This window comes from Muntiacus reevesi, chromosome 15, assembly GCF_963930625.1.
Source record: "Muntiacus reevesi chromosome 15, mMunRee1.1, whole genome shotgun sequence".
Taxonomy (NCBI): Eukaryota; Metazoa; Chordata; class Mammalia; order Artiodactyla; family Cervidae; genus Muntiacus; species Muntiacus reevesi.
In genome coordinates this window covers 61,138,904-61,153,471 of record NC_089263.1, presented here as the reverse complement: position 1 = coordinate 61,153,471, position 14,568 = coordinate 61,138,904, and the positions used below count along the sequence as shown (strand labels likewise).

General features: G+C 52.1%; 1 protein-coding gene across 4 annotated transcripts in view; it reads right to left on the bottom strand.

Annotated features, from left to right (window-relative positions):
* The window catches only part of EVL (Enah/Vasp-like), a 141,118-nt gene that overhangs the window by 51,429 nt on the left and 75,121 nt on the right, over positions 1-14,568 (bottom strand). For 3 of the 4 annotated variants that reach the window (XM_065906890.1, XM_065906892.1, XM_065906893.1), the window contains exon 1: positions 11,803-11,939. The exons of the other annotated variant lie outside the window; for it this stretch is intronic. In XM_065906890.1, coding sequence (XP_065762962.1) covers positions 11,803-11,813 — 11 coding nt within the window. In that variant the 5' untranslated portion in view covers positions 11,814-11,939. Of the gene's footprint in view, positions 1-11,802; positions 11,940-14,568 lie in introns of those variants that run through there. 4 annotated transcript variants of the gene reach the window in all.

The window sequence follows — 14,568 nt, the reverse complement described above, 5'->3', positions numbered from 1 at the left end:
AACAGAAGCCAAATAAACAAAGGAAAAAAAAAAAAAAAGAATCAGGAGTGGAAAGTGAAGCGCAGCAGGTCGGGTCCAGTGTCTGAGGAAGTGAAAGTGTGTGTGGCGGCCACGGTCACGAGGAGGAGACTGAGCAGGCAGGACGGAGGCAGTCAGTCCCGTCACCATATTTAAGGGGCAGGGAAACCGAGTACTCGAAGAAGTTCCCTCGCCCCCCGTCCCAGTGGTCACCAGGCGGCAAACCTGTGGTTTCATGCGACTGGCCCTCAGCGACCTGAAACAACTTCAGCTTGGCCTCAGCAGTCGGCGCCTGAGCCTCCCCGGGACCCGCTCCCCTAAGACTCCCAGAAGGTGGAGGACCACGTGCAGACTATGATTATCTTAATGGTAATCCGGGCACGTGCACAGACACCCGTCCATACATGCCGCCTCACCGCACGGGTACATGAATCTCTCCGTACATTCCACAGCAGTACAGCCGATGACTTCACGTTCAGCGCACCCAGACCCCCCCAAATACCTCCTCTGCTCCATCTCTATCATGCTGCTGCCCCCTCAGCTCTGCACTGGGGGGCAGGAGTCTGGGGTCCCCCTGACGTCGGCCATTCAAGCCCTGTGTCGAGGGCTGTCTGTGGACACATGTATTGGGAGTGTACAATATGGGTTTTGCTCTGCCATCATGCTACACCTTTTCTTCCCCACGATTCATTATTCATTCAACAAACAAACAAGGGGAAATCAGTGATGAGCCAAACAGGCAGGGGTTTTCCCAGAAGACGGCCATATCATATTGGCAGGGAGAAGAAAGGAAAACAAAAAGATAACCAGGGACTTCCCTGGGGGTCCAGTGGCTAAGACTCGGCGCTTCCAATGCAGGGGGCCCAGGTTTGATCCCTGGTCAGGGAATTAGATCCCACATGCTGCAACTAAGACCCAGCAAAGCCAAATAAATACACACCTAAAAATAATGTTTTTGTTTTTGTTTTTTTTAAAAGAAAACCAAACACAGCACTATGTTCTGCCTTCTCTGAGGTCTGGAGCCTGAAACCACGATCTTTCAGGAGAATATTAGCAGCTGCTGCTCCGCTGGCTGAGCCTTTGGGGCCCTGTGCTCATGAAGTCTGCTAGGAATCAGAGTGAACTGTACACAGAATCAGCAGACCTTGGTCCAGATCAAGTCCAGGTCCCCACCTGATGTAAACTAACTACCAGTCAGGGTCGGGGCTAAGTGTGGCACTCCCACCCGCTGCTGCGCTCAGGCGCTCACGGGGAAGGGAGCGAGCATGTGTGCGCTCGGATGCCGGCTCGGGAGCAGGGAGCGACCCCGAGACGCAGCACGGTGTTAGATAACAAGGCACAGGCTCGATCGAGCCAGGCGCTCTGAGCCAAGTCCCAGCTGCGGCACTCACTGGCATGGGACTCAAAAGCCCCGAGACGCCCTGGGGGAGCAGCCAGGAAGGGCCCGTGTGGCGGAGACCCTGTGCGATGGCCGTGGGAGAGCGCCCTTCAGTTCGGCTTCGAAGAGCCTGGCTCCACCAGAGGTCCCAGCTGCTGCCCCCGGACACCCACCACGTCCGCACAGAGGCCACGGTCTCTGCCAACAACTAAAGGGTGACAAGGTGACCTGGTCCATGGTGGGCGCGGGGGTCCTCCCCAGGGGGAACCTCCTCAGCCAGGCCCGAACCCGAGATGCTTCCTCCTCAGTCCTTCCTGCCCCTCTCCTCCTGCACACCTGCCTCGTGGCCTGAGGCTCTGCGGGCCTCTCCGCTCCCTCCATCCTTCACTGACCTCTGGTAACTAACCTTCCTCGGGGTCTTGGCGCCTGCCTCTTAGAAGACCCGAAAAGACACAGCCTGCAGGGTGCAGGCTGCCCGAGGGCAGGGACATGTAGGTCTCATTCTCTGCAGTCTCAGGAACCTGGCACAGAGCAGGGGCCTGATGACTGGCCCCTGTGAAGAGCGCTCTGGAGAGGACCCCACTCTCTCCCGTACAACACGACCCATCTTCTAACGCAGCCCTACAGCCCACCGAGCCTCTGAAGGAAGCTGCCAGCCACGGGGACTCCCTGCCCTCCAAACCAGCTTGTTCTGCTGCAGAGCGGCTTGAGCTGTCCTTGTCCTGAGGGACAGTGCACTCCGCACCTCCAGAGGTGCCAAGGTGTTCCGACAGCTCTGTTAGGTCTAGTGGACAAGTGAACGAACGTCTCGGCTCTGGTATCCATCATTCACACAACAAAGCCACCCCACTCTGCTCTAGAGAGTCCCCCTGGTCACGTGCTCTCTCGGGGTCTGGGTCCCACTATTGTATGACCCTCCTGTCTTCATCTGACAGGCACAGATGCCAGTGAGGAGTCAAGACACATTCAGTGACGCAGAGATGCCCTCAGCGAGCTCAGAGCTACTCAGGAAAGACGGCGAATGATCACACACCTTCTCAGCCTGGAGGGCTTGGGGGAACTGGGGAGACTTTCTGAAGAAACTGCAGTGTGGGTTTAACGATGCGGAGCTGTCAGCCCCAGGCAGGTTCAGGAAGGGGATGTGGGACTCTAGGCGGGTGAGGCCAGCAGAAGTGGGGGGGGGTGGGGAGGGCAAGGAGGGTGTGCTGCGTGCGGAGCCAACCCAGTCCCCCCACACCTCCGGGGCTGCTCTGTGTAGATGGTAAGGTATGGATCCACTGCTGTGCTCACCCCTGGGGGATGCTGAAACATCAACCACTATTTAAAGTTGTAATTATAGTCTCAGGTCCCTCCCCAGCCCCTCTTTTTTTTTTTAGAACTTCAGGCTCAAATTGAACTTGTAGCTAAAAAAAAAAGAAACAGAAAACCCTCTTTTTGGACTTCCCTGGCAGTCTAGTGGTTAAGACTCTGCATTTCCAATGCAGGGGGCACAGGTTCGATCTCTGGTCAGAGAACTAAGACCCCACACGCTGCATGGCATGGCCAAATATTCCTAATTTCCCCCCCATCAGACGAGTGTTTATCTGTCTCTGCTTATTTTATTACCACTAACAAAACCTAAATGCAAGGAAGTACTTCTTTACTTAAGATACGTCTTATTGGGATTTTTGTTTTGTTTTATAGGAGTCAGCATTTTATTTTTTTTATTGAGATATAAGTGACATATAACATTATATTAGTTTCAGGTGTATGAAATGTTTCACTATTTGTTTATATTGCACAATGATCACCTTAACAGTAAGTCTTATTATCCATCACCATATCTAGTTATAAATTTTTTTTCTTGTTTTAATAATTTGATTACTACTCAGCCTAGACACTGTCTCGGAGCGCCATATATTCAATATCTTTTAACAGCTCCACTTGGATGAATATGAAACTCTGTACTACACACACATTTCACAGGCACCAGACACTTCACTTGTCCAAATCAGCTTTTTTGAGGAAAGGTAATTTGGTAAATGGGGCCTCCCTGGTGGCACTGTGGTAAAGAATCTGCCTGCTGATGCAGGAGACACAGGTTCAAACCATGGATCGGGAAGATCCGCTGGAGAAGGAAGTGGCACCCCACCCCCGTGTTCTTGCCCGGGCAAATCCATGGACGGAGGAGCCTGGCAGGCTACGGTGCACAGGGTCTCAAAAAGGTCAGACACGACTTAGCAACTAAACAACAACAATTTGGTAAACAAGAATTTCCAAAAATGGTTTATTGAAAACAAGCATTTTCAAGTACAGTTTATACTGAACTGTATTTCAAACACATATACAGAACTCCGTTTACTAAACTGAAAAAGACTATTGCTACCCTGCACCAAGGCTGGTCCTCCCAGGGCTCATCTCGGACACGCTGCCTTCACAGGACCAAACCGCCACTGACCGGTGGGGGTCCGTCCGCCAGGCCGCTGGCTGCGTTCACACGGACCGCCAGGGCGACGGACTTTTCCCCTGGGACCTGACAGGCTGTTCTGAGCCAGAGGTACAAGTTTCTCTCCCAGGAGAAGGCTCTTACGGAGTGAGCAGTCCAATTCTAGCCTCATTTTGGGCTTTTGTATGGGTATTTTGTGGGCCCTGCAAAAAACCCCAGCCTGTAATTCCCTCCCAGTGGTGTGTGGACAATAACAAAGCCGTGGACGGCTCTCCAGTCAGGGCCTGAGACGAGGAGGCGGGCGTGCTCTGGGCCTCAGTTTCCTCATGTGCACCAGGCTGCTTGACCTCGGGGCCCCTCTGACAGCCAAGTTCACGCTGAGCTCTGCCCAGAAGCCCAGCCCCTGGCCAGCAGAGTCAGTCTTGTCACTGGTTCAGCAGTTAACTCTTCAGAGACCACTAGTGAAATTTCTCACTTAAAAAGAAAAGCGGCAAGCACACCACAAGCTTTCTGCAGACAATTGTGAAATCTACTTGGGGATCTTCCTGGACTTGGCCTAAGAAGCCACTGATGCGCTTGTGGATAAAACTAACACACGGGAAGACATGGAGGGGCAGCCTGAAGTCAGTCTCCACGCCCCGTCTAGTCCTTCTGGGAAAGCGCGGCTTCCACGTCCACCAGCCGTCAGACTCCTGCCCCACCACCCCTGCGTGACCGGGAAGGGGCCCTCTGGGCCCCGCATGTGCTGGCAGTGACACCCCATCCCAGCCACACTCTCTCCTGTGCAGTCAGCGTGGACTCCTCTCCACTCTACAAATACCTTTCGGGGCCTTTCCAGGCATTTACTACAACAATTTGAAGGACACAGTACGATGTCCTCAAGTTTGGCTGTGTGTGCTCACTTGCTAAGCTGTGTCTGACCCTGTGATCCCACGGACTGCATCCTGCCACACTCCTCTGTCCATGGGATTTTCCCGGCAAGAATACTGGAGTGGCCCATTTCCTCTTCCAGGGGGTCTTCCTGATCCAGGGATTGAACCTGTGTCTCCTAGGTCTCCTGCACTGGCAGGTGGATTCTTTACCGCTGCGCCACATGGGAAGCCCTAAAATTCGAGTAAAATGATGCAAACCAAGAAGGGAACAGACAGCAATAAGGCCAACCCCAAGAGGCTTGCTGGAAAACCAAGTCCAGGGTTGAGCCTGGACACTGTCCAGCCACTGGACCTGTAAGATCAGGCCCCTCCGCCCTGCGCTCGTCTCTGCCCTCACCAGGGCTCTCACCCGTCCGTCCCGCTTCTCGGGGTCTGCGTTAAGCACCTGTCTGCCCCACTAGATGCCGGGCCCCTGGAGCGCAGGGGGCGTTCCCCTTCGTAAACGTGGTCCCTTGTGTGCTGCAAACTAACTGTGAACAAGTGCACTCACGGTCGTGTGCACGTGGGAACATTCCACCTTCAATCCTACTCTGATTCTCAGAGAGGCGGTAAGTAACTGCCAAACAGAAGCATCTGCTGCAGATTACCATCAGAGCTGTGGGTCTCACTGCGGCCTGGGATCTTGAGTCAGGAAACCGCAAGGCTGAGGTGGGCCTGCTGCAGAGTGAGGCTGCCCGGAGGCCGGCGAGGGAGAGGCCACTGCTCTGGGAAGGCATGCGCTGCCCCTCGGGGTCCTCTGGAGGGTCCCCTAGGAGCGCATTCGGGTCCGGTCATGCCTCACCCTCTCTGCCAGCACTGCTCAGCCTGACCCAGCAGGACCGCTCCCTCCAGACGGAACACCTCCTCACACTGTCCCAAGGCTGACTGTGTCCGTCCCAGCAGGACCGAGAACCCGGCTTTGCCTGGGACTGAGGGGCTTCCTGGGAGGTGGGCCAGGATGCTCGGCGCTAAGACCAGGACAGTCCCAGGCAAAGCGGGGGAAGTGGTTAGACAACCGGGAGGGCCTTCTCCCTCTCCCCCGAAAACACACTCTGAGCCTGAGTCTGGCTGCTGAAAGCTGATAGGAGCTGGCACCCGCTCCCGACTCCCAGCTGCTACCTCCAGCTCTCGTTTTCTCTTCCATCAAGCTGAGACATGCGATACCCGAGAAGACAGACGTGCAGAACAGTGGCAGGTGCAGCAGGTGGTGTGAAGAAAGGTCGCCCGGGGCTCTTCAGTGGGCCCGCGGCATTGCCCTCTCAGGAGGTGACGCAGGAAGGCACGTGGGCACAGCAGGGCTCAGAGGCCCGGCGCGGGGGACGCCCCTGCAGCACGGCCCGTGCCTCTGGCGGCTGAGCCTCGGCCCGGGGCTCGGGGCAGGCAGGACCCGACGGCCTGCAAGCTGCCGGGATCCTCAGGGTGACTCTCCAGGCTACCTCAGGTCTCACCTTACACCGATGTGCCGTCTGCTGAAGCCAGCACCACCTCGTCCGGGACGACCCTTCTTCCCTACACACACAGTTCGCATCCCGCCGTCTCAGCTTAGGTTGGTGCTACGGCCCCCGGGAAATGCCTACCCCACTCCCCGCCACGTCCTGAAGGTCTGTCGATTTTCTCTGTCTTCCACGAGGCAGGTTTTTTGTGGTCTGTTTTAAAAATATTGTTCATCTCTGGAGCCTCAGTGACTGAGACCTAGTGACTGCTCAGTAATAATCTTTGCATAAACGCTTGCTTTTGGGTGAGCCTAGTTTTGCCAGGTATCACATTTCTCAGCCTCCTTGGGGATTCTTTGGGGTGGGGGTGGGGGTGGGGGGTAGGGGATGGGACCAAGATTCCCGTAAGACTGGGCCACTACTGCTTTCTATTCTTGCATCAATCTGACAAATAAACCAAGAGAACAGCGCCTTTTCTGAGTACTGACTATGTGCCAAGTATATCCTATGCCTGGTACTTAGAAACTGGAGGTCTGAACAGAGCCGTGGTCTGCGTCCTCAAGGGGAGGCGCATGGCCCCCCGTGCTCCGGGGGGGAGGGGGTGAACAGGAAGAACACGACAAATGGTGGGAGTGGGCAGCTGTTCTATCACACCACATCAGGAAGCACATTCAGCTGCCTTCTCTTTGAGACACAAATCTGATGACCGGAGCAGATGCCAGATTTTCCCAGTGGGAAGGGATATTCCCCTTGGTAACGAGTAAATCCCCTCTAGGGTGACATTTTTTCTCTTAATGGGAACAGGCCTGAAACAGATTTGATGTTTTGTTCTAAACTTAAAATGTTCACTCTGAAACAGTTGATGGCTGTGAGAAGCAGGCGTGGGTTCCCGTGATGCCACCACCCCACTCGGCCCAGGAACTGCGATGTCACCTTGGAAAGCTGTTGAGCTCAAGAGGCCCCTGCACCCCACTGCCCTCCTCTCGAGCAGTGGGAGCCACCAGCCTGGATTCTTGCCTGCCTTTTGAAGTTCAGTCATATAACCATTTTACAGAAGTGGTCCTCAAATGTTTTTTGGTCTCAGGGCCCCTTTACACCCATATAGATAATTGAAGATGCCACCTAATTATTAGAGAAATGCAAATCAAAACTACAATGAGGTATCACCTCACACCGGTCAGGATGTCCATCATTAAAATGTCTATAAACAAATGCTGGAGAGGGTGTGGAGAAAAACAGAACCCTCCTACACTGCTGGTGGGAACATAAATTGGTGCAGCCACTATGGAGAACAGTATGGAAGTTTCTCAAAAAAACTAAAAACAGAGTTGCCATATGACCCAGCAATCCCACTCTTGGGCAGACATCTGGAAAAAACTATAAAAAAGATACATGCACCCCTATGCTCAGAGCAGCACTGCCCACAGAAGGCCGAGACACGGGAACAGCCTACATGTCCACTGACAGATGAGTGGGTGAAGGTGTGGTGCATACACACAACGGAACACGACTGAGCCAAACAAAAGAATAAGCAGTGTTATCTGCAGCAACAACGATGCACCTGGAGAGTATCACACTAAGTGAAGACAGGGAGAGACAACACCGTATGATATTACTCATGTGCGGCATCTAAAACATGACACAAACGCACTTATGCAAGACACAGAACCAGACCCACAGACAAGGAGCAGACTCGGGGTGCCCGTGGGGGCTGGGGAGGGAGGGACTGGGAGTCTGGGATCAGCAGATGCAAACCATCATATGTAGGATGGATAGACAACAAGGTCCTACTGTGTAGCACAGGGAGCTATATTCAGTATCCTGTGATAACCAAATGGAAAAGAAGATGAAAAAGAATGTGTATGTATATGTGTGATCACTTTTCTGTGTAGCAGAAATTAACACAACATTGTAAATCAACTACACTTCAATAAAATAAGTTTTAAAAAATTACTGAGGGAGCCAAAACGCTTCAGTTTATGGAGATTAAGTCTATCTATATTTATCGTATCTGAAATTAAAACTTAAGAATTTTTAAAAATGCAAGCACACATTTCCTTGGCTGTCGCAGTGACAGTGTCAACACATGTCATATAGCCTCTGGAAAATTCCACTGTGCACTCATGAGATGAGACTGAAAAAGGAGAAAAATGTCTCAGTATTATTACAAATACAGTTTTGACTCAGAGCCCTAAGAGGATAGGTCTTCTGAGCACATTTTGGGAACTGCTGCACCACAGGAATGAAAACAATAAATCAGACATCACAGATCAACAAGAAGAATCTCACATGGTGACTAAGCACCAGTTTTGTGAGTGTGATAATTAAAGAAAGGCTTTGGGTAAATGAAGAATAAATTCAGTGTCTAGCCCAAACGTCCTTTCTTGCATCCAAGCTGGTCAGGAGGGTCAGACTGCCAGGTCATGTGCAGTCAAGACTGTTGGTCTCTCCTCACTCCAACGCCAGTGTCCCAGATGCCTGGACAGCTGGCCCCGCTCCTCGGGGAGGCCTGGTGGAATCCGGAACAAACACTCCAACCAGCTGTTGAGAGTCTGACACCCTCAGCCTGAGCCCGTCTCAAGCCTTCCCACTCTTCCTCTCGAGGCCACCCAGCTGACAGGCCAGGTGGACACAGGGCTGCCCCAACCTCAAACACACGTTCCAACTCCAGGACAGGCCCGTGTCCCCGAGTCTGTGCGGAAGGCAAGCAGGGGCCAACGCGGCTCGGGGGCCTCTGAGGGGATCTGGCCGGGCCAAGGACCAGGGCAGCACGTGCAGCTCCGAGGGTAAGCCTGAAGCCTGGCAACGAGACAGGCTAAGCCCTGCTGACTCCCTGATCACCGGCTCAGGTTCACACCTGAGTGAGTGTGTGCCATCCCCGGGGCACGAGGGCAGGCGCAGACCCCGTGCCCGAACAGCTCTAGGCTGGGAGGGGAGGGGGCGAAGGAAGGATGACTGACAGACAGAAATGTGGGCACTTATAGGAGGGCTGAGGCGGCCGCCTGCCTCCGTGGTGTTAACAGTGGGAAACCGGAGACCCCACAGAGTAACAGAGATTCGGGGCCTTGATTCAACCCGTAACTCTGGGCAAGTTCCTTTGAGAGGTTACAGAGGAGCTCAGCTTTTGAAAACAGGAGACCTGACTTCAGACCCCAACTCTACCAATAGCAGTGTGCTCTGGAGCTGGTAAGCTGACTCTGCTGACCCCTGTCCTTACCAGGGAGATGGAATAGCGGTGGAAACCACAGAGGAGGAGGTCAAATACAACGTACATCATATCGCATGTTGAGCACAAGGCTAGGCATACAACACCGAAACCTGGGTACTGCTGTTACTTTTCTCTTTTAAGGGCTCAGCTGTCAAAGTCTAGACCAGCTCTCAGGCACTTCCTGCCTCAGGACACCCAGGGAACACAACACACTTCCATGAGATGCTCTGATCAGAACAAGGCAGCAAAGTTTCAAGACGCTGTTCAGTGCCCGGGCTCCACGGCCCTGCGGCAGGCGCAGCCCCACTAGCACCCCGAGGGCCAGCAGCCTCACGGGGCGGGGCGGGGGCAGCAGGAAACCTGGGCTGTGGTTTGGTTGGACCGCTCACCCACTCACAGAGAAGTTCTGTCCTGACTCTGGGCCTCAATGTCCCTGTCCGTGCACCTCAGAGTGGACTAAATAAGTAGTTTTCAGATTTCAAGATATCATCACCAGCAACAACTCCCCCCCCACCAAACAAATATGGAGGAATACTTAAAAAAGATAAAAGAGGGCAAATCTGGTTGAAGAGGAGGCTGAAGTGCCTGAGGCAACACTACCCTGGGTGACCCACCGCAGGTGGATGGTCTGGAATTGCTTTGAGGATGGAAAGTTACAAGACTTCTTCAGTTTTAAAAGGCTTCTAAGGATGGCTCTGCTGCCTCCTTGTTTACTCCTGATATTGTCTTCTGCCATTAGGAGCAGACAGGATGGAGTAAACTCAGCTTTCCACAGTGCAGCTTTTGGCTGGTAACGACTCTGGTCCCTGCCCACCGTGGAAGCTGACGGGCCTTTAAAAAGGCAAGCCTTGTTTGCACAGCTCTACCCACAAATCCCACCAAGTTCAGGGGAATGACTAAAATGATATAAAACTGGCTGCAGGGACTTCCCTGATGGTCCAGTGTAAGACTCTGCACTCTCAACGCAGGGGGCCCGGGTTCAATCCCTGGTCAGGGAACTAGACTCTACATGACAAAACTACAAGTTTGCATTCTGCAACTAAAGACCCCACGTGCTGCAACAAAGACCATAGATCCTGAATGCTGCAGCTAAGACCCGGCGCAGTCAACTAAGTAAATATTAAAGGAGAGGAAAACAGGTTGCAAAGGAGCAGGAGAGGCCAACTGCGTCCCTGGGCTTTGTGAGCCGCTGGGCCTGGAGGAAGGGGCTCTGGCCGCCCGTCTGAGGCCGCGCCGGGGGGGGGAGTACGCTGTGATGGCCAAAGCTTCCCCGCTGACCGGGCGCGCCGGACGGGCCCCCTACTGAACTGCCCCTGTCCTAACGCCCCAGAGACCGCTGGCAGGGAGCCCGCTCCGCGTCCCGGGACAACCTCCAGACGCGGCTGTCCTGTCCTAGGCAGGCTCTCCCTCCCGGCCCCCCTCAACCAGCCACGTGGCCCTGAGCCATCGCCACGGCCGGTCAGAGGCCAGGCCTCCTTGCCCCTCGAACAGCAGTGACGACCCTACCCAAGCTGACCACCTGACATGGTTGAAAAAACCAAACAAGAACACTGGCGAAACAGCAGTCTGGGAACTGAGCAGGAATGTTTAAAGGGGAAGGAGTACAGCTTATGCTGAGACGATGTTCAGTGCCTCAAATCCCAGAGGATAAAGCTCTGTCTCACGATCCAGTCTTTCATGGGGTTTCAGGGCGGGGGAGAGTCATGTCTGAGTCACGATCTCACCTTTGGAAAGAGCAGCTCACAAGCACCAGGGCAGGACGCGGACAGGCTGGTGCCCACACACGTGCCAAACCACTGCAGCCCAAGCCATCCGGGGCCTAAAGGCAGCCCCAAGAGCCTCAGGCAGAAGGCTGGGGCTCCGCCGTGACAGCCCATGCGGTCTCCACCTGTGCAAAAGGCACCCCAGGTCCTCCCTCTGTGCCCAGGATTCAGAGAACACCCCTGAATGTTCTCAGGCCATTTTAGAGAGAAGAACACCTCTGAGCCAAACCCCAGACCCTGAGATAGCTCGGAGCCCCCCACCAACCGAGCCAGGTGTCTGAGTTCTGAGGAAGTGCTTCTGCCACACACACACACACACACACACACACAATGCCACTGACGACGACAGGCTTCCAGAGACACAGGCTGGTGCAGCGGAGCCGGCGGCTCCATCATAACCGTAACCGTCTGGGGGCCGTGAGTCCCCCTGCCCCCTGGCCTCGATCTCCCTGTCAGTGTGACCAGGGGCCCTGGGGAGGTCTCCACGCCCCTCGGGCTGCACACCGCCACGGCTGCAGGCCTCCTGAGGTCCCCCTGCCCCCTGGCCTCGTCTCCCTGTCAGCGTGACCAGGGGCCCTGGGGAGGTCTCCACGGCCCTCGGGCTGCACACCGCCACGGCTGCAGGCCTCCTGAGGTCCCGCTGTCCCTTGCAGTCCCCGTACTCACACACTGGCCATGGCTGCAGGTCTGCAGGACAGGGAGCCGGAGGAGGTGAGGCCCGCGTCCCCACCAGGCCAGCTGACCTGAGAGCACAGACTCTGGGAAGGCAGCGACTCGAGTTTTAGACTCTACTTGAAACCAAACAGGAAAAGGAAGCTGAACCAGAGACAAAGGGGAAACAAGCCCCAGTTAAGAACTGAAACCTAGGTAGAAAACAGAGAAACAGCTTGCAGCAGAGTCCCCCAGTGTGGGCGGCCTGAGCACATCAGGCTGCAGCCTCCAGCCAGCACTTTCTGCAGGGCCCGGGCGGGCGGGGCGTGGAAGAGGTCAAGGCCCAGGCGCCCCACCTGTCATGACTCAGGGGCCCAGCGCCGATGGCTTCCTAGGCGCCTTTGGAAAGGCACCTGGCCCATCCTCCAGAGGGTACACACGCCGTGACGAGATTACAGCTGGGGAAGGCTCTCAAATAAACTCCGTACTTCTGTTAGGGAGACCCTTATCATGAACGGTGACATTTCTGTCATCGGCGGCCTGAAAGGAAAATATCTGAGGGGTGATGGAACCTGGCTTTGTCACTGGCTGGTTAGGGGAACCCGCGCTTCTGTTTCCTCCGCTGTTAAATGGGGTTAATCACCCTTAGTCCGCCTGCCTCCACTGGGTTCTCAGCAAGGTAAGAGCCATTCCCAGCTTTCATTCAGAAGTGACTGAGAACCCTCCAGATGGCATGCGCTGTGTCAGAACTAGAGACAGAACAGCAGCGAGAACGGCAGCTCTTGTCCTTGAAGGGCTTTTACTGTTCGGAAAGGAAGCGACTGACAGGTTAGCAAACTGATGTGTTAAGATGTTATTACCGATACAGCAGAAAACAGCTGTTCCGAGTATGGTACAAAAGAAAGGGTGCTTCTCACTGGAGAGCTGAAAGCACAAGTCAGTGAGAGCTAAATTTTGAAAATGCATTTTCAAAGGATTTCAAAGATACGCATCTGCCTTTAAAATCAGCTTTAGGTTGCAAACCACAAACTTTGACATACTGTGTTTTTTCTCTTAGTTCAAAATATTTTCCATTTTCCCCGTGACTTCTTTCATCTACAGATTATTGAGAAATATTTTGTCTAATTTCCAAATATTCGGTGTTATCCTACTTCTGTTATTATTATTTCTAACTTAATCCTACTGTGGTCAAAGAACATACATAGGGCTCTTTCTTCATTTTTCCTGTATGACTTCAATCCCTTTAAATTTATGAAGACTTCTTCAACTGCCCAGTAGGTAGTTGATCTTGGTGACTGTACTCACGTGCACAAGAAAAGAAGGTGTGTTCTGAAATTGGGTGCAGGGTTCTAAAAACGTCAATTAATGGAGAAGGAAATGGCAACCCACTCCAGTATTCTTGCCTGGAAAATCCCATGAATGGAAAAGCCTGGTAGGCTACAGTCCATGGGGTCACAAAGAGTCGGTGACTTCACTTTCACACAAAATGAACTACGGTCCAAAACTAAAAATACTTAAAAAAAATAAAATAAAAAAAATAAAAAAATAAAAACGTCAATTAAGTCAAGGTGCTTAATAGTGTGGTTCGGATCTTACGTCTTTATTGGTTTGTTGTCACCGCTGACTTATTTCTAATTGTCGTATCAACTGCTGACACAAGGGTATTAAAACCTTCAACCATGCTCGTGGATTTGTCCATTTCTGTCAAATTTTCTCCCCATGTATTTTGTAGCTCTTGTTAGGTACGTATATTTTTAAGGCTATTCTATCCTCTGGATGAACGGCCCTTTGGATCAGTATGAAATGGCCCTCTATTGCTAACACTGTCTTTACTGTCACTCTATCTGATATTAATGCAACCATTCAAACTTCCTTATGCTCACTGTTTGCCTGGTATATCTTTTTCTGTCCTTATTGATTTTCTACTGTGGCTATAACAAGTTACCACAAACTTATGCCTTGTAACAGCACAAATTTATTACCTTAGTTTTGTAAGATAATAGTAGGCCAGCCATCTGACACTGATCTCATGGCCTCACTGGGCTTGACCAAGGTGTAGGGGAGTTCAACAGGCTCTTTTGGAGGCTCAAAAGGAGAATAATTTCCCGGCCTTTTTACAGCTTCCAGAGGCTACCTGCACTCCTTGGCTAATGCTAGACATATATATTATGCAATAATCACCAAAATCAAGCTAATGAGCATATCCATTTCTACCTTTTAATTGGAGTATTTAGTCCGTTTACATTTATTGATATGTTTGGGTTGAGGCCTATCATTTTGCCATTGTTGCTGTTTATCTCATTTGTTTTTGGTTTTCCTGTTACTCCTTTCCTGCACTCTTTTGGGTAAACTAAATACTCTTTAAAATTCCATTTTAACTTTTCTATACTATTGACTTTTTAGCTATTCCTCTTTACATTATTTTTTAGGTCTTTCTAGGGATTTAAATATACATTCTGAACTTTGCACAGTATACTTAGAATTAATGTTACACTAATGTAAAATATAAGAACTTTACAACTGCATAAATCCACTTCCATCCTAATGGTATAGTAGTTCTATGTATTATATATTCTCAGTACAATGCCATATTGCGTGTCTATTTTTTAATTACAAAAAGCCTTTATAATTACCCACATGTATTTATCCTTTACAGCATTTTTCATCCCTTCCTAAACACCTGAGTTGCCTGGTGTCATTTTCCTTCAGACTCAGGAACTGCCATCGGCATTTCTTGTACATCAGGGATGCCAGCAATAAATTCTTACTCTTCTTTTATTA